This window comes from Mustela lutreola, chromosome 9, assembly GCF_030435805.1.
Source record: "Mustela lutreola isolate mMusLut2 chromosome 9, mMusLut2.pri, whole genome shotgun sequence".
Taxonomy (NCBI): Eukaryota; Metazoa; Chordata; class Mammalia; order Carnivora; family Mustelidae; genus Mustela; species Mustela lutreola.
Genome location: NC_081298.1, coordinates 88,477,989 through 88,497,186, shown reverse-complemented (window position 1 = coordinate 88,497,186; position 19,198 = coordinate 88,477,989). Strand labels below are relative to the sequence as shown.

General features: G+C 47.0%; 1 protein-coding gene across 1 annotated transcript in view; it reads left to right on the top strand.

The window, feature by feature from the left end:
- The first annotated feature begins 7,990 nt into the window (after positions 1 to 7,990).
- Positions 7,991 to 19,198, top strand: part of SPRED2 (sprouty related EVH1 domain containing 2) — a 117,201-nt gene continuing 105,993 nt past the window's right edge. Inside the window, exon 1 of the mRNA XM_059187839.1 lies at positions 7,991 to 8,131. Coding sequence (XP_059043822.1) covers positions 8,106 to 8,131 — 26 coding nt within the window. The 5' untranslated portion in view covers positions 7,991 to 8,105. The remainder of the gene's footprint in view (positions 8,132 to 19,198) is intronic.

Genomic DNA, 19,198 nt, shown 5'->3' with positions numbered 1-19,198 from the left:
CAAATAAATAAAATCTTAAAACATTTTTAAAAATATATAACCCATATATAAATATATACTGATACTTACATAAAAATGATTCATATATTTATATACTTAAACATGTATATTTTATATATCATATATTTATATTACAAATATATATTTATAAATGTGATCAATGTATATTATTATAAATATCCTAATATCCTTCCCTAATTGTGAAACTTGGGGTAGAGACCTAAGTAGGTTGTAAAAATTATTACAAGTGCCTCTCTTCTTTGTGTGCACCTCCCTTGCCATATGATTGTGCTGCTCTTCTTATCAAGAAGGAGAGTGTAGGGGCACCTGGGTGGCTCCATTGGTTAAGTGTCTGACTTTTGGTTTTGGCTCAGGTCATGATCTTAGGTCATGAGATCGAGTCCTGCATCAGGCTCTTTGCTGGGCCTGGAATCCACTTAAGATTCTCTCCTTCTCCCTCTGACCCTTCTCTGCTTGCTTTCTCTCTTAAAAAAAAAAAAAAGAAAAGAAAAGAAAAAGAAAAAGAAATAAAGAAAAAGGAGAGTCTATTTCCCCACTCCTTGACTCGTGAGTCTGAGTTGGCCACGTGACTTCTTTGGCTAACGGGATATTAACAAATGTGTTACAAACAGAGGCTTGAAAAATGCATGCACTTTGGGGTTTGCCCTCTCATGCTGAATTGGGAACCCTGCCACCACCACCATATGATCTAATCTGGGCTGGCTTGCTGGAAGATAACATCTCATGTGGAGCAGAGCTGGGCCAGTCCAGCTCAGGCCCTAGTAAACCAACCACCCCACCAATCACCAGGTATGTTAGAGACCATCCTAAACCATCCAGCCCCAGCTGAGCTAGCCAAAGCCAAAAGAGCCACTGAGTCAACAGCCCAGAGACTCATGAGAAATAAAAAAATGTTTATTGTTTTAAGCCATAGAATTTTGTTGTGGTCTGTTATATGGCAAAAGCTAATTGATACAGGAACCATATATTACTGAGTTTTGTTTTCCTCTTTTCTCTTTATCACTCTTTATCCATTCCCCAAAACTTGGCAAAATGGTTTATTAGAGACAAAGTTGCCCCAAACATACTCTTTTTCATTTTGTTTTAAATCTAAAGGCACTGGTTTTGTTTTTTTTTTAAAATTCTTTCTCAGTTAAGGGCTTCACAGAAGAAGGGGATGGAGAATAAAAGTAGGAAAAAATGAGGCCTTTAGAAAAGAGTAAGGAAATGGGAATTATGGTGGTGATGGTGGGATGGTGACATCAAAAAGAGATGTCGCTGTAACTCATTCAGTGTTAACTTCCTGGGTGAAGTTCGTTCTACAAAATCAGAATCTCTACAAAATTCTCTGGCATTGACCCCAGATGTCCCTGTGTTAAACTGCAAACACACATTCTAAATTCCCCTTCTGTTCCATTCCTTATTTCCTCTCAATCTTTTTCACAATCCAGAATATGGCTTTCTATTTTGGTAGTTAGAATTTTTTTGGCCGTAAATGACAGAAGCCCAATTTGATCTTAAAAGTCCAGATCATCCTCAAGCTTCTGGCAAGATTGAATCCAGTTGTTCAAATGATTTCCCCATGGAACTGTCTCTAGATTCTGTTCTTCTCTGTGCTGGCCTCAGTGTATTCCTCAATCTCAAAGTTGGTGGCAACTGTCAGTTGTGTCTCTCCATCTTGGGGAACTAAACCCTCCTCCCCTCCCCCACCTGTCACCCTAACCACCATTAAAGACATTAAGATTCACCTATTTTCCCAATACAGAGTCTTGGTGCAGGATATTGGGAATTGGTATCTTTCCTCCCCAAGAGGCCCAGGGCTCCTCATGCAAACTGCTGTACCCAGTAACAAGTTATACCTACCTGGGGTCTCAGAAAGGAGCTTTGATCCAGTCATAAACGGTTCACATAGAGGTCAAAACCACAAATGCTTATGGGAGCCAGAAGCCTCACAGACAAGGCAGTGGCCCCCCAAAACAATGACCAAGCAGGATTTGGCCTGCTTTCACTGTTGCCACATCTTTAGAGTTTTTTCAGGAGCCCCAAATCTTGATTTTTACATGAAATATTCTGACTTTAAACTGTTAGATTTTATTTATTTATTTATTTATAGATTTTATTTATTTATTTGACAGACAGAGATCACAAGTAGGCAGAATGGCAGGTAGAGAGAGACAGAGAAGCAGGCTCCCTGCTGAGCAGAGAGCCCCATGCGGGACTCGATCCCAGGATTCTGGGATCATGACCTGAGCTGAAGACAGAGGCTTTAACCCACTGAGCCACCCAGGCGCCCTGTTTATTTACTTTATGCAGGCAAAACAAAACTTGTCTGGGATCTTTTGTGGCCCAGGGGCTATCAGTTTGTGAACGTGGTTTTATGCCCTAAATCCCAGAACAATGAATGTCCACTTGACCCACATTTGCATATCTATGGCACCACTGCAGGGAACTGGGACTGACAAAGATCAGCTGTGAACCCGCTACAAAGGTTGACTTCAGGATAGTCGAAGGTCCTTTAGCATGGCCTCTGTGGCCTCCTTCTAGGGCTTGTCACTCCCACACTCTCTCCCCACAGTTAACCACCTCAAGGCCTTTGTGTTCACTGGGCTATTCCAGAGTGCCCTATTCCCAGTTACCATATCAATACTCTCACCCTCCCTCAAAAACCAGCTCAAACACTCCTTCCTCCAAAGCCTTCCTTTCCTGGAGTCCTACTTTCTCTACCAGCTTGCTCCGGGTTTTAGAGCGGTACCCCTTTGCTCTAAAGTTTTCTTCACAGGCCTGTTGCCCCACTTGACCTGGGTTCATTCACCTCCATATTCCTATTGCCTCACAGAGTACCCACACTTTTGAGTGCAGATTGGAGTAATGGGCATATAATTTGAAAAAGAATGAGCCTATTTATTGCCTTTCATACGCCAGAAACCCATTGGCAAAGAACTGGTAATTTTTACTTTGAGAAAATACGTTCAAACTTGTTTAAGAGAAGGGGGGGGGAACCCCTGTGCATACTTTCATTTTAAAAATGACCACATACTTGTGAAATATTTGTTGCAAAGAATAAGATTTTATATTTCCTCCGCTTTGGACATAGCTGAGTCTTCTAAGGGTTCTAGAACTAGAAAATGGCTAAACTGACTCGTTTCACTAGCCTTTCTCCCGAACCTCAAAAGTCCCCAGGGCTCTTATAGTCAGGGATGTCTGCTGCCTCCGAGGCGAAAGGGAACCAGCTCTTCCGAATGAAACAGCACTTCTAAAGGGACTGCGGCCTATGTTGGGAGAGGGAGCAGCCCCAGTCGAAAGACCCTTTGAACAATCCGCTCTGAAATTGGCTGAGGCTGGTAGAGGTGTAAACTGAAACTCCGGAGGCTAACCCTAAGCGGTTACATTTTCTCGACCAGAAGGTTTCCCAGCCCCGTCACTCATTCCTACTTGCTTTCTCTCCCTCCCCACAGCGCGCACACACATTTTGGTGGACCGCTGCACTTGACATTGAGCCTGTCTCCTGCCTCAAGTGGGGCACCTCGGAAAGCAGCGAGGTTGGCGTTTAATTCATAATATGACCTCAAGGGAAGAGGGAGGCAGGGACAAGAGCCTTTCATCTCTGCTACTTAAAATCCCAGCAGCGCAGCAGAAAGGGAAAATGAGCTGGGAGTGAGCTGCACCGGGGCAAGAAGTATGGCACGATAACGGTACCAGCGAGCGCGTCAGCGGCCCGCCCGCCGGCTATTTATACCACGTAGATTATGCAATCTGGCTCCAGCCATTCATGCCCCGACTGGGACGCCCCGCGCCGGGGGGGAGGGGGACGGGGGCCACCATTCCCGGGCGCCGGGTCAGTTTCTAAGTTTGCATCATCACCTTTATTACGAGAGCTTGGGTTTCCATTCCCGTCGCCCGGTCTTGGGAGAGACAGCTGGGCTACAAACTCACTTGGCACACACGGCCGCTTACTTAAACATAATAAAGGCACCGGGACGCCGAGGCGCTGCAGAGCGGCACGCAGAGCTGGGCTCTGGGCAGACCGGAAGGAACTGATAAACCAAGCGCTAATGATACCCGCTCCCTCCCCCGTCGGAAGTGTCCTCCGCCGGTCATTGAGAAATACCGAAGGGGCAGAATGGGGGTGAGGTGAGGACAGGCCTGGGCGCAGCTGCGCGCGCCTTGCGGGGCGGGGAGCGAGGGCGCCCCGGCACTGGGAGACTCTGCCCGCCTGGCTGCGCCGCACGAACCTTAGTGCACAGCTGAGTCTTGCCCCAAAACACCCCGGCTCGGCGCGCGCGCCCCCGTGGGGGCCGGGGGGAGTGGCTTATCAGATCCCGCTCCGAAACCCAGCCCAGAGAGATCTACACTCGCGGCCCCTGCCAACCCAAATGAGGTGAGAGGACGCAGAGAAGAGGCGAAGGACACGAAAGAGAACCGACTGCCGAGAAAGATAAAATGTCCGCTTCTCCCGGCGCCCGTGAGGGGCGGTAGGGAGCGGGGTCTGCGGCCGGCTTCCGAGTGAAACCAGACTTGCGGGTCTACTGAGCATGCCCGTTCCTTGGCAGCCGAGGGTCGCTCCGGTTCCGCACTCCGGGATTTATAGGCGGCCGGCGGAAGGACCAGGGTTGGGGGGTGCTTCCCCGCCCACGACTCCAGCTGGAGGGGCGGGTAGGCGGAGGTCCTGCTGGGGGCTCCGCTGGGCGTGCGTGAAGTTGTGAGAAGAACTACTCTACTTTTGAAGCTGTACGGTTTCACTAAGAGTCGACATCCTTGAATCGATCGTGTTCAGAGCTGCCCGCCCCCTGTTTTTCTGGTTGTGGGGGAGAAACACGGATATGGGTATTTAGTTCGTTCGGTAATGTCATTAAATTAAAGCCCTAAATACGTGATGCCCGCTATTCTGGTAACAATTCAGTAGACTTCGATAAAACCCTGATGTTCAGATCAAAAACATATCTGAGTTATTCGCCCAATATCGCCATTTATTCTATGGAGCTGCAGGAGTCGCAGCAATCGCGGGGGGAAGACGAAGAGGTGACCTGCTAAGAACATTTACATTAAAAAGCCCCTTTTGGGTGTTGAACGAGGCTGTAGAGAACTGGAAAGATTTCTTTAAAGGAACAAGAAGGAGCGTGAGTGAAGGAGGGTGGCACTTAGTAATACAACTGGCTAGAGAGGAGAAAGGGTTGCCATTCATCTATTTGCAGTGTGCTGCTTAATACCATACGATCACTGTAGCCATTTATTTTCCCCAGCAACCGTATGTTGAGGGTATTATTCTGACCCCACAGGTGTTGTATCCAAGGCTCAGAGAACCTAAGGACCTGCTGGAGTTTGGCATCAGGACATCCAAGTGGGGAGCTGGTGACACCTGGACTTCAGAATGTTTTTCTTTGCTCCTCTGGCTGCCTGGTCTGCCGTCTGGGCCATTCACTACTATTAGCAGGGAGCTGGATGAATGAGTGGTGATGACACGGATTTACTTGCCTACCTGCAGAAACTTATAATCATCTCACCTGCCACCTTGCCATTTGGACACTCTGAAACTGGATGATGGAGCCATAGCGATGCCCACTGGATGGAAAATTTTGACATGGACAAACATCTGTTCCTGGAAGTAAAGGAATGACCAAGTGGAATTTCTTTCAGCACCTCCAGGAGAAAAGCAATGACTAAAGGTGAGGACAGGACAGATACCTTAGCCTTATGGGGATTTAGAAAACAATGAGATGCTCCTTTGTTGGGTGCTTTCTCATAGCCTCTCAATGGCCTTAAAACCTGTGAAAGACAAGATTGTTTTTGTTATCCGTGTTTTATAGGGAAACTGAAGAACTGCTAAACGTCTCACTCAAGGTCTCAAGGCTGCTAGGAAAAAAAAAAAAAAAGCCCAGGTGTTCCTCCCTTGCATAGTTCCCTTTTCAGCACTATACACCAGCACTCAGCATCAAAGGGGGGTGAACCCTAATCCATGTCCACAAAGATCATGGTTGTGATAGGCATGAAGCCTAGGGTAAACCACTAGTTTCTCCTTGACTCAAGGTGATACTATCTTTGGAACACTTGTGGCTCTCCAAATGCATACATATACCCTTTAGGTGTACTACATTTGAGGCATTTAGTCTCTTAATTTGTTCAATGGCTGCTATTTGGTTAAAATCTCTGCATATTCTCTTGGCACATTCAGTAGCGTGGAAAGTGTACTGTGCTTGCAGAACAGGAAGGGGCAGGGACTACCTCTTGCTTTATAGCAAGACGCCCCCACCCCCAAGGAAATACTGAACAGCTATGTAAAGTAAATGTGTGGAGCTCCTTGTTCCAACACTATAAAGAATCTCAAAGGGGCGCCTGGATGGCTCAGTGGGTTAAAGCCTCTGCTTTCAGCTGAGGTCGTGATCCCGGGGTCTTGGGATCGAGCCCCATATCGGGCTCTCTGCTCAGCGGGGAGCCTGCTTCCTCCTCTCTCTCTGCCTGCCTCTCTGCCTACTTGTGATCTCTGTCTGTCAAATAAATAAATAAAATATATTTAAAAAAAAAAAGAATCTCAAAACTGCAACAGCAGAACATCAAACCAAGTAAAGATCTCCGTGCAACAGCACAGGTTGCATGCCAAGGAAGCCAGCCTTATCCACTCCTAGACAATATTGCTTTGGAGAGTGTGGGGCTGCCCGCGGTCCCAGGGCCAAGACAAGAAAAATCATTTAAAAGACAAAGGGTAGGAGGAGAGGGGATCCAGAAAGTACTCCTCATCTGTGCCAAGGCCCACTGGGCTGGTAACCTCTGGCCCACTAACTATGGCCTTCAAGGGCCTGGGGTAAGGGCCATCCTCCAACAAGAGAGAGGTTTACTAAATTTTTAACATGTATTTGAGCTTACCTTTTAACCCGAAGAAGTCCATCATTTCTACTGAAATGCAAACGTTTCTGGACTGTGTTGGATTTGCCTTTTTTTTTTTTTAAGTGTACAAATAATGATTCCTCAAAAATGCCCACTCCGCTAGCAAGACAAAAAAGATCACAAGATTCATGAGAAATTGAAAAGCTCTGCCATTCAGAACGTTGGCAAAAACACCTGTGCCGTCCCCACCCTCCCGTTCCACTGTGGAGGGTAGTTAGGTCCTCTGAGCCCAAGCACCCCTCTGGGCCTCTACTCAACTCCACGTCTCCGCTCCCGCCCCCCACCATTTTTAATCCAGGGGTTAGGATGGAGGGAGGGAACCAAACTGGAGCCAGATGTGTGCGAGTCCCCGGCTCCCGCCTCCACCCTCCTCTGGGGCTTCTTAAAACCCGGAGCGATGGCGAAAAAGGATCTGGAGCCAGACAGACGCCGCACAAACAACTCCGTTCCGCTGCTCCTCCGGGAGTATAAGCCAGGAGGGAGGAGGAAAGGAAGCCGGGCATGCTCAGTAGGCGGGACAAAGTTTTTTTTTTTTTCTCCTCCCCCCCTCCTTTTTTTTTTTTTTTTTTTTTTTCTTTCGGTCGCAAGTAGGAAGCTTTTTGCACTCCACCACCTCTGGCCGCTGGGAAGACGTCATCGCTTCCGCCCTACTTCCTCCTCCTGTTGGCGGCGGTGAGAATCCAATATGGAGTAAATCGGTGGAGTCGAGAGATGGGGCTCGGACGGGGCGCCCTGCACCGCCTCCCAGGCGCACCTCCCCCGGCCGCCGACCGCTCCCCGGAACCCTGATTGGCCCGGCCCCCGGGGGCGACCCCGGACCGAGCCCCCACCCGCGGCTGGCCCTTCTCTCCTCCTCCTCTCAGCAGTCTCAGCCGCTCCACGGCGCGCTTGTTTTTCTCCTCTTCTCCCCCACCGCCGTCCCCTGCCCAAATCTCTCCCCCCTCTGCTCGCTGCCGAGCCCCCGGAGCCCCTCCTGCAGAGCCCCGGGCGCTGCTGCGCTCACTCCTCCCGCAGCTTGCCTTTGCACCCCTTCCCCAAACCTCACCCGCGCTCCTATCGCCCTGCTTCCCCTTCTCCCTTCTGCGGCGCCCCTTCATCTCTCGCCGCTCCCCCTCCCCAACCAAATCAGGCGATCTCCGGAGATGTGAAGAAGGGGGGTGAGCGGACAGGAAGATGAAGGGAGCAAAGCTGCCCGCCGCGGGACAGGCGTCTAGGTGAACAGGAAAATGACCGAAGAAACACACCCGGACGAGTAAGTTTGGCCGCGGGGTGGGACGAGGGTGCCCCGCGGGGGTAGCGAGGGAGCCGGGGCTGAGGACGCAGGCAGGGACGCTGCTTGGGTGAACTTGGCGTGGGGTGCAGCTACTAGCCGGCCTGTGGGCTTTCGGCTGAGAGATTTCCCCCCGCGTTGTTGAAGTGAGGAGGGGGCAAAGACTGCTTAGGGCCCGCGGGGGCGCGCCTTGAGTCGGCGGGCTGGTGGCCGTGGCGGGGGCCAAGGGCGCGCGGGTGACCTCGGGGCGGTCCCCGCTCCCTCTCCGGGGACTCACAAACACCCCCCCCCCCGAAATCTTCCGTGGCCGGAGCGAAAGACCTGACACCCCCGCTACGGCTTCCCGGGGTCGGTGGGTTTTCATGTAGTGACTTTGTGACTCCTGCCCCGCCGCTCGCCCCCCGGTCCCTGAGGGAACCCACTGGGGCCCAGGCTCCGCCATTTCGTTTTCTTGAATCGCTCTCATTTGCATACCACATTTTCATTCATAAAAAACACGGCGGAGCCAGTGGAGGACTGGGCGCGGGCTGCGCTGGGGTCTGCGTGAGCAGGGATCCCCAGGCAGGTCGCCGAGCGGGAGCCGCTGGAGGGGTCCCGCGGCGCGTGTGAGCGTGTGTGCACGCGCTTTTGGGCTTGAGATAGGCGCCCCGCGGGATCGGGGCAGCTCGGGGGCGGATCCGAGTCGTGTGCTGCGGGGGCGGGCGGGAGCGTGCGGGGCGGTGTGCTGCGAGCCAGTGTGTGTATGTGAGTGTGTGTGTGTGTAAATGTATGTATCTGTGTGCGAGTGTGTGTGCGCGCATGCACAGGCATGCGTGCCCGGCCCGCGGGCCCGAAGGGAACAATGCTCGGGGCGCTCCGCTGGAGGGTCTCCTGGGTGACCCGCCGCCCTCCGGGGCATCCGAGCAGTTTCCCAGCCGGGGGCCAAGGTGAGGTTCTCTCCAGCCTCACGGTAGTGGAATCGGGTTTGGCTTTCTCCCACCCCCGCCCGAGGCGTTTCCAATTAGGGGAGCAGCGGCGGCAGGGCTCCTGGGCCCCGCGCCTGAGGTCGTCGGCTTCGGGTCGGAGTGGTCACCTCACGGCGGCCCACGCCGCTGCTCAGTGGCTGTGCCCGCCACCAGCCACTTTTTTTTTCTTTCTTTCTTTCTTTCTTTCTTTTTTTTTTTTTTTTTGTGAATAAGACGCTCTCCTTTATTGTCACATGATATCTCTCCCCTCCTCCCCTGCACATTCATAAATCCGGAGCCTGCCTCGGCTCCTTTCATTCAGAGCTGCCATTAGCTAAGGTAGCAGTGGCGCTGGCTTGGACGCAGAAGAGCCGGTTGGTAGCCACTGGGACACACCCTGGGGAGAGGCCCAGAGAGTGGGTTTGTGGGGTCGTGGGGGTTGGCGTGTATCTGCTCGAGAGGCCTGAGGTCTTTTGCCCCTGTGAGCATTGACAGTCCATGCAGAGAGGGGAAGTGACTCAGGGCTGGTTGACAGGGAGGGCTTTTCTTGTAGCAGGTGACAGAATGCTGTGCTCTACTCTTCAGAGTACTACTTCACTTTTTTTTTTTTTTTAATGCCCCTTTATCCTTTGGCCTCTGCTGTTGCCAGGCTGGGCCCGAGAGGGTATTGAGAGGGGTGGTGTATGGGAAAGAGCATTTCCTTCCTTTGGGGATCTTTGACTGCAGTAACCCCTGGTCTGCCAGACACCGCACCTGGAGAGCATCCTGCCTGGTGTGCCTGTTGCTGCAGTCCCACCACCTGTGCTGGTCTTTTCAAACATTTTGCTTTGCTTTCAGGAAAGGGTAAAATGGGGGGGGGGTTGCTCTTGTGGGGAAGAAATCTGCTGGTGGGCCTTGCCCCCATACCAACTTGACTAATAGACAAGTGTTTTTATAGGTCTTCCTCTGTCCTGGCACACACAGATAGTAGTAACAGGGAGGGACAGTTGCCTTGCTCTGAACTTTGGGATTCTTGTTGCAGATTGGTTTCATTCGCCCTGCCTTGGGTTCCTTACCTCCATCCCTTGGGAATACTGGCCTGGCCTCTCCCTTTTCACCATAGCATGTCAGCTTTGCACCTACCCCATCTGATAGCCAAAGCAAAGGGATTTGGGGTGGCATCACCAGCAAGAAATGACTATATCTCATTTCATGCTTTCAGAGCAATTCAGCATGGAACTGGCTGCCTCCACTGCTGTCAGAAGCCCAGTTGAGACAGTGGGTATTTGAGGACAGGTTCTGGTTTCAGTTAGAGAATTAGAAAGCTGTGGCACCTTAGCCCAGTGCAGAAGTGGCCTTCCTGGGATTACTTTTAATGTAATGACCTTGGCATGAGACATGAAACGTAAGCCCGTAAGAACACGGGCTGTAGGGGCTGTAAACTGCCATTTGTGGACACTGTTCATTGTATTGTTCAAGTTCTTACGTAATGACCCATCTGAAAAATTCCTTTTAAATGTTAGTGCCTGGAAGAAGGTTTCTCTCTGGGTTGCAGGACTTGCTGTGATTGCCTTTTTGTTGTTGGGTTTTTTTGCAACCACTGTCTGAAAGCTCAGAGCTAAAATTATTGCTTGATTACAGTAGTCGTAGTTATAGTCTAGCTTTTTGCTAGATTTATTTACCTCTCTAGTATGAATTTTGATCTTTCATTTTCTTTTCTAATGCCTTTATGTTTGAGGTCCTACAGATATCTTTTGGAAGTAGACAAGGTGTATTAAAATAAAGCAGTTTGGTGACCTCAAATGGGAGACCTATGGGAGAAATAGTTATGCCTTAGGTAAAGTAGATTTTTCTTTTCTTTTTTTTCAAGATTTTATTTATTTATTTGACAGACAGAGATCATAAGTAGGCAGAGGCAGGCAGAGAGAGAAAGAGAGAGAGAGAGAAGGAAGCAGGCTCTCTGCTGAGCAGAGAGCCAAATGGTGGGCTCTATCCCAGGAACCTAAGATCATGACCTGAGCTGAAGGCAGAGGCTTTAACCCACTGAGCCACCCAGGCGCCCGTAAAATAGATTTTCTTGATAGTCCATATATACTTAAGGTTTTTTTTTGTTTTTTTTTGTTTTTTTTTTAAGATTTTATTTATTTATTTGTAAGAGAGAGAGAGTGAGAGCGAGCACAGGCAGACAGAGTGGAAGGCAGAGTCAGAGGGAGAAGCAGGCTCCCTGCGGAGCAAGGAGCCCGATGTGGGACTCGATCCCAGGACGCTGGGATCATGACCCGAGCCGAAGGCAGCCGCTTAACCAACTGAGCCACCCAGGCGTCCCAACTTAAGGTTTTTATTAAATGGTACAGATATATAATAAATATGTTTAGTGTCAGTAAAGTCAGAATCTTGCAACTGTCAAAATTGTGCCTACTTTTAAAAAATAATTAATGTTTGGTCTTCTCATGCTCTTTTCTATGTCGATTTAAAACTCGAGGGAGGGGCGCCTGGGTGGCTTAGTGGTTGGGTGTCTGCCTTTGGCTTGGGTCATGATCCCAGAGTCCTGGGATTGAGTCCCACATCAGGCTCCCTGCTCAGCGGGAAGCCTGCTTCTCCCTCTCCCACTCCCCCTGCTTGTGTTCCCTCTCTCGCTGGCTTGCTCTCTCTGTCAAATATATAAATAAAAAATCTTAAAAAACAACAACAACAAAACAAAACAAACAAAAAAAAAAACTTCTCGAAGGGCACCTGGGTGGCTCAGTCATTAAGTGTCAGCTCAGGTCATGATCCTAGGGTCCTGGGATTGAGCCCCACATCGAGCTCCCTGCTTAGCAGGAAACCTGCTTCTCCCTCTCCCCCTGCTTGTGTTTCCTCTTTCACTGTGTCTCTTTCTGTCAAATAAATAAATAAAATCTTTAAAAAAAGAAAAAATACTCTGACCTTTCTCCTCTGATCCCATTCCAGCTACAAATGCATGTTAAGTTTTACATTTCTACAGATTTTAAAAAATAATTTAAAAGTAAAAAGCATCAACAAACTGTTGAAAAGAATCTTTTGTCCAAAAGAGTGGAAAAAATTTTTTTGATCATGTGCATTTTGTCTGTATCTTGAAAGCATTTGATTATGGTCTTGAATGATTTGGAAATTTGTTGACAAAATGAAGAAATCCTTCTCAAGTGAGCTTAACGCAGAAGACATCGGCCTACCATGTAGCTATTCTGTCCCTCTCATAAATACTTCTCTGAAAGACACATCTTGCTGAGAATGGACTTTTAGTCATGTTTTTCCTAATGTTGAAAGGTCTTCCATTAAAAAAACAACAAAAAAAAACCAGATATTTTTACCGAACCATTTCAAAGAAATGAGACGTCAGAATGTCCTGTCTCTGAATACTTGAGCTTACTTCCCACAAGATGAGGATACTCATCCAGGAAACCGCAATACCATCATCACACTTTACAAAATTAATAATTATTCCCTTTATTGTCTTTAACATTCAGCGCAGTTGACTGAAAATGTCTTTTACAACTGTCATTTCAGCCAGGTGCCAATTAATGATCCTGAGTTAAAGGCATTTAACTTATACTTACAGCTCAAGGCTCAGCTGTTTGCTCACTTTCTGATCTAAGGCAAGTTATTTATCTTTCACCTTGGCTTTTTTTTTTTTTTTAAGATTTTATTTATTTATTTGACAGAAAGATCACAAGTAGAGAGAGAGAAAGGAAGGGAAGCAGGCTCCCTGCTGAGCAGAGAGCTGAATGCGGGGCTTGATCTCAGGACCCTGAGATCATGACCTGAGCCGAAGGCAGAGGCTTTAACCCACTGAGCCACCCAGGCGCCCCTTTCACCTTGGTTTTATCTGAGTGAATAAAATGGGAGTGAATGTTAGCAATTTCATGGAGTTGCTATGAAAATTAAAGGAGATATCCTATGTAAAGCTTACTGTCGAGCACCAAGCATCAAACAGGTGTCCGGTGTTGGCTCTTAGAAGGCCACTGGGATAGGTTTCTTATAGGCTCAGCTTGTTAATTTTTCAAATAATCCTATGAAGAAGGAGTTACCCCATTATTTTATTATTTTTTAAAGATTTTATGTATTCATTTAGAGAGAGAGCGTGTGCACACAAGAGCCACCGGTGGTGGGTTGGGGCTGAGGGAGAGAGGCTGGATCCCACCACCCTCAAAACAGCCCTGAGATCATGACCTGAGTTGAAATCAAGAATCAGAGGCTAAAAACTGAGCCACCCAGGTGCTCTGGAGTTACTCCATTTAACTGATGAGGAAGCTTAAGTTGCTTTGCTTAAGATGACACTTTAGTCATTTAGTCTTCTCAACAGTCCTATGAGATAGATGGGGTATTATTACCTCCATTTATAGGTGGGGAAACTGAGCCCCAGAGAAGATGAGTAACTTGTCCAAGATCGTATCATTAGTAAATGAAGGAGTTAGGATTTGACTCCAGCAGCCTGGCTCAGAAAGGACTTGTTTTGTTTTGTTTTTAATATTTTATTTATTTATTTATTTGACAGAGAGAGACACACGGTGAGAGAGGGAACACAAGCAAGGGGAGTGGGAGAGGGTAGAAGCCGGCTTCCCACTGAGAAGGGAGCCTGATGTTGGGCTCCAGTCCCAGGACTCTGGGATCATGAACTGAGCAGAAGGCAGCTGCTTAATGACTGAACCATCCTGGCAGCCCAGAAAGGATTGTCGTTAACCACTGTGAGGTACCTTCTCAGAGGACAGGTGGGCCAGCCTTAGTCATTCTGACTTCTGAGCTCACACTGTTTCTGTCAGTCATGCTGTCCTTGATTCTTCTGAATTGGTGACAGTCTATCATTGCCATAATTTTTTCTACTTCCTTTATCTTCCCTGAAATTGCCATGGGGCACGTACTGAATTAAAGTGAATTTAAATAAACCTAGGCTTGAGAATTCTATGATACACCATAAGATATTTGGAGTGTGAATCCAGAGTTGATTATTGCTGTATGTCAGCTGTATGTTCGTTGAAATACAGTTGTAGAAATTAGACCTGGTACAATAAATATTGATCCAGTTTCTTTGCATCAGCCTTTAAAAAAGAGGTGTTTATACTCCACCTGAATAGAGTCCTTAAATGTTGAGAACATGGAGTTGGCTCTGCAGAATTTGAATCTTGGTCCATTCACCAGAAGATCTTGAAAGCAAGACAAAACAAAACACTTGGAAAGACCTTAACAAAATTGTAAGCCAGGACATGCAATTGTATAAAGTCAAGGGCCTACTGTAAGGCCCTTCATCTTTCTAGGTGGTGAACTTGTACTTCTCTCCATCTGCTAGGCTTGTTTCCACGAGGACTTAGTGAGTGCTCCCTCCTTTCTAGCTATGGCTGATCCTCTCTGCTTTCCACTTCCTTTAATCAGATAAAATATATAAAAGTGAATCAGTACAAATACCAAAACTATTCTGCCTCAGCAGTCTGCTTACTCAGGCTCTGTATTCTGGAGTTTTCTTCCTTCTCTTCTGCAAGTGAATTTCTGCTCATTCCCCCTTCCACCAGTTCTGCAGCCATTACTTTGATGGGGTCCTTCCATTCTTTCTTTTCCGTCCCCTCTTCACATCAAAACTGAGGACCCTTTATAGTATTTTTTCCTCATGCTGTAGGGCAATTCTCACCATTTAGAGTTGGGCCTATACTCGACTAGATTCTTACCAGAATATGAGCTTCTTGAATTCAGGATTACCTCTTAACTACTTAGTTTTCTAGTTGTTGGCCCAATACTGTTGGGCACATTATGGTTGCTTAATAAATGTCTGTTGAATTAAAAAATGGATTTAATTATTTTAGGATGCTTTGTCTCTACCAACAAATGCAATAATTGTAATTGTATTTGTGCACAGAAAATATGTGGATAAACCCCCTCTGAGAAACTGCCTTCACAAGAAGCCCTTGGCACATTTTGTGGAACTTGGGTGCCGAACGATCTGGTGGTGGTGGTCTGTGATTGATAGCTCAAAACCATTTTGGTTCCAGTCAGTGTTGTAGGAGTTGGGAAGTGGAAGATCTTGAGTGCCTTACAAGCCAGGGGCTATGTTTCTGCCTCTGCAGGAGAATCTCCACAGAAATCACAATATTAACAACTTGTAGTAGCCGCAGGGTTCTCGTGGAGTCTTCGCACTCAAAGTCAGAGACAGCCATGCTCATGAACACCAGTATTGGCACAGTTCCTATATTCCCCGGGCTGAAAGCAAATACACAGTCTGACAGCAAAACTCTCAGAAACTGAACATGATGATAATAGAGGCAGAGCCCCAAGTTTTGGGGTATGGTTTTTTTGGCTTGTTTTGTTGTGTAAATTGGGCTGGTTTTGTTTGTTTGAGACCCAGTCATGTTGATGAACTCTTGTAAATGCTTCCCTTTAAGCAGTATGTAAGACCAGAACATTAATGATTTTTTAAAGCATGTTCAGGGGCATGTAGTCACTGGAGTAGAAGGACTATTTTGCACCAGTACACATAGTGCACTGTGGAGCAAAAAGCATTTTCTGTGCACTGGTGGGCGTGACACGTTGGTCCTGCAGCTTGTTATGTGTCTCATGTCATAGAAAGGAAGTCAGGCCAGGATTTTAATAAAATACTTGCTAGGAACTGGCAATTGAAGGGATTAGAATAAGGGCAGCTTTTGAAATGTATGGGTTTGGCTCCTCTGTGTACTGATAGAATGATTTTTCAGATCTGGTTGTTTTCATTCTTAGATATATTCCCTGTTGGCCATTCCTAAGTGCTTAAACTTAATTATCAGGTTAAGTTTTTAATTGTCTTTCCTAGTTCATCTGGTAATGGTATCTTTGTCTCTTCGTTTTCATTTCTTATTCCTCTTCTTTTCCTCCGTGGGTCGCTTTGGCCCTGGCATCCAGTATTGATTTTTCAGATACTACTTAGTTTTGCATCCCACCCTGAGAATGCATGGAGAAGGCTAGCCCTATCTGCCCTGCTGGTGTTGGGAATAATCACTTATGAAGCCTTATACCCATAGTCTTGCAGCATGCTGAGCGCATAGTAGGCTGTCTGCAAGTGTTTGTTGATTGATTAAAGCAAATATTTGTTAATTGAAAAGTAATTATACCTTGTATCAAAATATAAACTATTATTCTTAGTGTACCTACATTCCAAAAGATTTTGAGGTTACCTTTTCAAAATGTCCAGGAGGGACCAGCTGCCGTGATGATAGTGGAGGAAATGGGGGTTTTGGGGTCATACTGTGTTCTGTCTTCTGCTGATTAAGGGCCCCTGGAAGGTGTTTTAAGCCAGGAGTCCTGGGATAATATAAATGAAGGTCACTCTATCTAATTCATAGGCTGTTAAAAAGTGGAAATGAAATCTTGAAGGTAAAGCATTTCAGCACAGTGCCTGATAAATTGGGAATTCAGTGGGACTCACCCACCTCCAGTGTCTCATATCATGTAGCACAGTATGATTTATTTTCAGAATCTACAAGGTAGAGGATATCCATTTGCAATATTTTACCTTCAGAGCACCTTTTTTTTTTTTAATGTTTTATTTATTTATTCAACACAGAGGAAGAGATTGCAAGTAGGCAGAGAGGCATGCAGGGTGGAGGGGGAAGCAGGCTCCCTGCTGTGCAGAGAGCCCGATGTGGGGCTCTATCCCAGGACCCTGAGATCATGATCCCAGCCTAAGGCAGAGGCTTAACCCACTGAGCCACTGAGGTGCCCAGAGCACCTTTTGAGTCAAGGAACAAGATTCTCACTTTAATGCCTGTGAGAGTTGAAGTGACCTGCTCCAGGGGGTTACTAGGAGAATTAGAGCCTCGAAGTCACATTCTGCTTTCTGTTCGGCTTTCTGGTGCTATGCTTGTAGGACCTAGAGAAACTCATTAGTTTTGGTGCTGTCATGTCAGTAATGCCCAGCTGACTGCTGGCACTTTTACTCAGTTGGCTGTCTTTTTAAGATTTCCTGTCTTACAGAAGCTGGCCTCCTCTGTTACTGTCAGTGTACTTACCTGTACATCCTTGGCTTTGTACTACAAGGATGTAGTAACATCCTTGGCCTTCTTGACATTCCTGCCAGAGGTCTAGAAATCCTATCACCAATGCCCTTCAGATTGTTTCTCAGAGTCAATAGGCTTGGTCTGGGTGGGATAGGTGTGTGTGGGGGGGAGGGTTGGCTGAAGATTCCCTTAGGAGTGAGTTGGCTTGTGACTTGTTTTTTCTATTTGTATGCCGTGTTGGTGTTTATGTTTTATATTTTCGGCCAAGAAATAAAGTAAATGTTAGATTAGATGTTTAATGTAATCACCAGCATTCCAGTAATTTTATTCATTTTTACAGGTCTTTTAAAGCTGCAAAGTGTGAATATAGTCTTAATGTAGTCATTTCATCTTTTTCCTTCATTTAATAGGTTAGATCAAATCTATGATTTTTCTCAGATTCAGTATTCCAAAACAGGTCTGCTCTGCCAGGGGAGCATGTACTGGCTCAGTATTCCTTCTGGGTCTGACGGCCTAATGGTTGCCTTTTCATTAATCTGTGTATAAACAGGTTTCATATCCAGAGTCTACTGTTTATAAACTAGCTTTGAGGCCCTTTCCCTCCATTCTGATGTCTTTTATACTAAGGAAAATCAGGGAGTACTAGTTTCCAGAGGTTTTCAGAGTGTGGTAGACTTTAAATCTAAATTACTTGACTTTATTATTTTTTTTTAAAGATATTATTTATTTATTTGGCAGAGAGAGGTCACAAATAGGCAGAGAGAGAGGAGGAAGCAAGCTCCCTGCTGAGCAGAGAGCCCGATGTGGGGCTCAATCTCAGGACCCTGGGATCATGACCTGAGCTGAAGGCAGAGGCTTTAACCCACTGAGCCACCCAGGCACCCGTCTTTAGAAGATACTTGGACCCTAGGGGCCTCTGGGTGGCTCAGTCAGTTAAGCGTCTGTCTTCAGCTCATGATCTCAGGGCCCTGAGATCGGGTTCCCCACTTAGAAGTCTGCTTGTCCCTCTCCCTCTGCCCCTCCCCGCTACTCATGCTCTCTCTCTCTCTCTCTCCTTTCTCTCATAAAATCTTTAAAAAAAGATACTTGGACCCTAATTGCAAAGCCATGTGTTAATTATTTTATTGGGTAAGTAAATAACCAGGGTGGTGAGGCTTGAGCCAAGGGAGTGACTACCTGGTGAGTGCCATTCACTTACTGTGTACCTTAGTGCACCAGACACCGAGATGGCATGGGACCGGAACTGTGACTCAGAAGGAGGCTCTGACCTTAGGGAGCTTGTGTTCTAGGGTGCTAGGCACTTTCATATGCCTTAGGGGTATGAAGACAGCATCATCTTGATGACTGACTCTCAGAGTTGTTTTTCCTTTCTTCCCTTGCTTCTGCAGGGCTCCCCCTAGAGCTGCAGGCATCAGGATTCCCAAGTTGAGGGTGGGGGGCAGTCTTCATCCAGAGCATCGAAGGTACTATATGCCCTTCCCAGAACCCCCCAACAAGCTCTTCAAGTTATTTTTGGGGGGTGTGTGTTGTGTGTACATGCACTCGTGCCCTCCCATGTGGATGGAATATGTCTGACAGCCAGGAGAATATGCAGAAAGGTTAAGTATCTTGTCTGAGGTCACAGAGCAGAATTTATTTTTAATCCAGGTCCTTTAACTTCAGGCCCCATAATTATAGAATATTATATGTCATAACTTTGTAGAGCTTTAGTTTTCTTATATAAAAAATTGTGTTGTGTGTACAGCTTGATTTATATTACTGTAGAGCAAATGAAGTTAAAACTTACTTTGAATCCTGAAACTGCCTCAGAGCTATGAGGTGACATTTCTTTCTTGCATTTCTTTTCAGCCCTGGAAAGCAGTGCCCCCAGAGGTGACCTTTTCTGTACTGATACAAAGAGCAACATTACGGGTATCTGGAAGGCCCCATTGGTTGGGCGTCTGTCTGCCTTTGGCTTAGGTAGTGATCACCGGGTTCTGGGATAAAGCCCCTTGTCAGGCTCCTGCTCAGTGGGGAGTCTGCTTCTCCTTCCCACTCCCCCTGCTCACTCGCGCGCGCTCTCTCTCTCTCTCTCTTTCTCTCTCAAATAAATAAAATCTTTCAAAGAAAAAAGAGCAACTTTACAGATACCTCTTTGGGGAAAAGAACTAGCC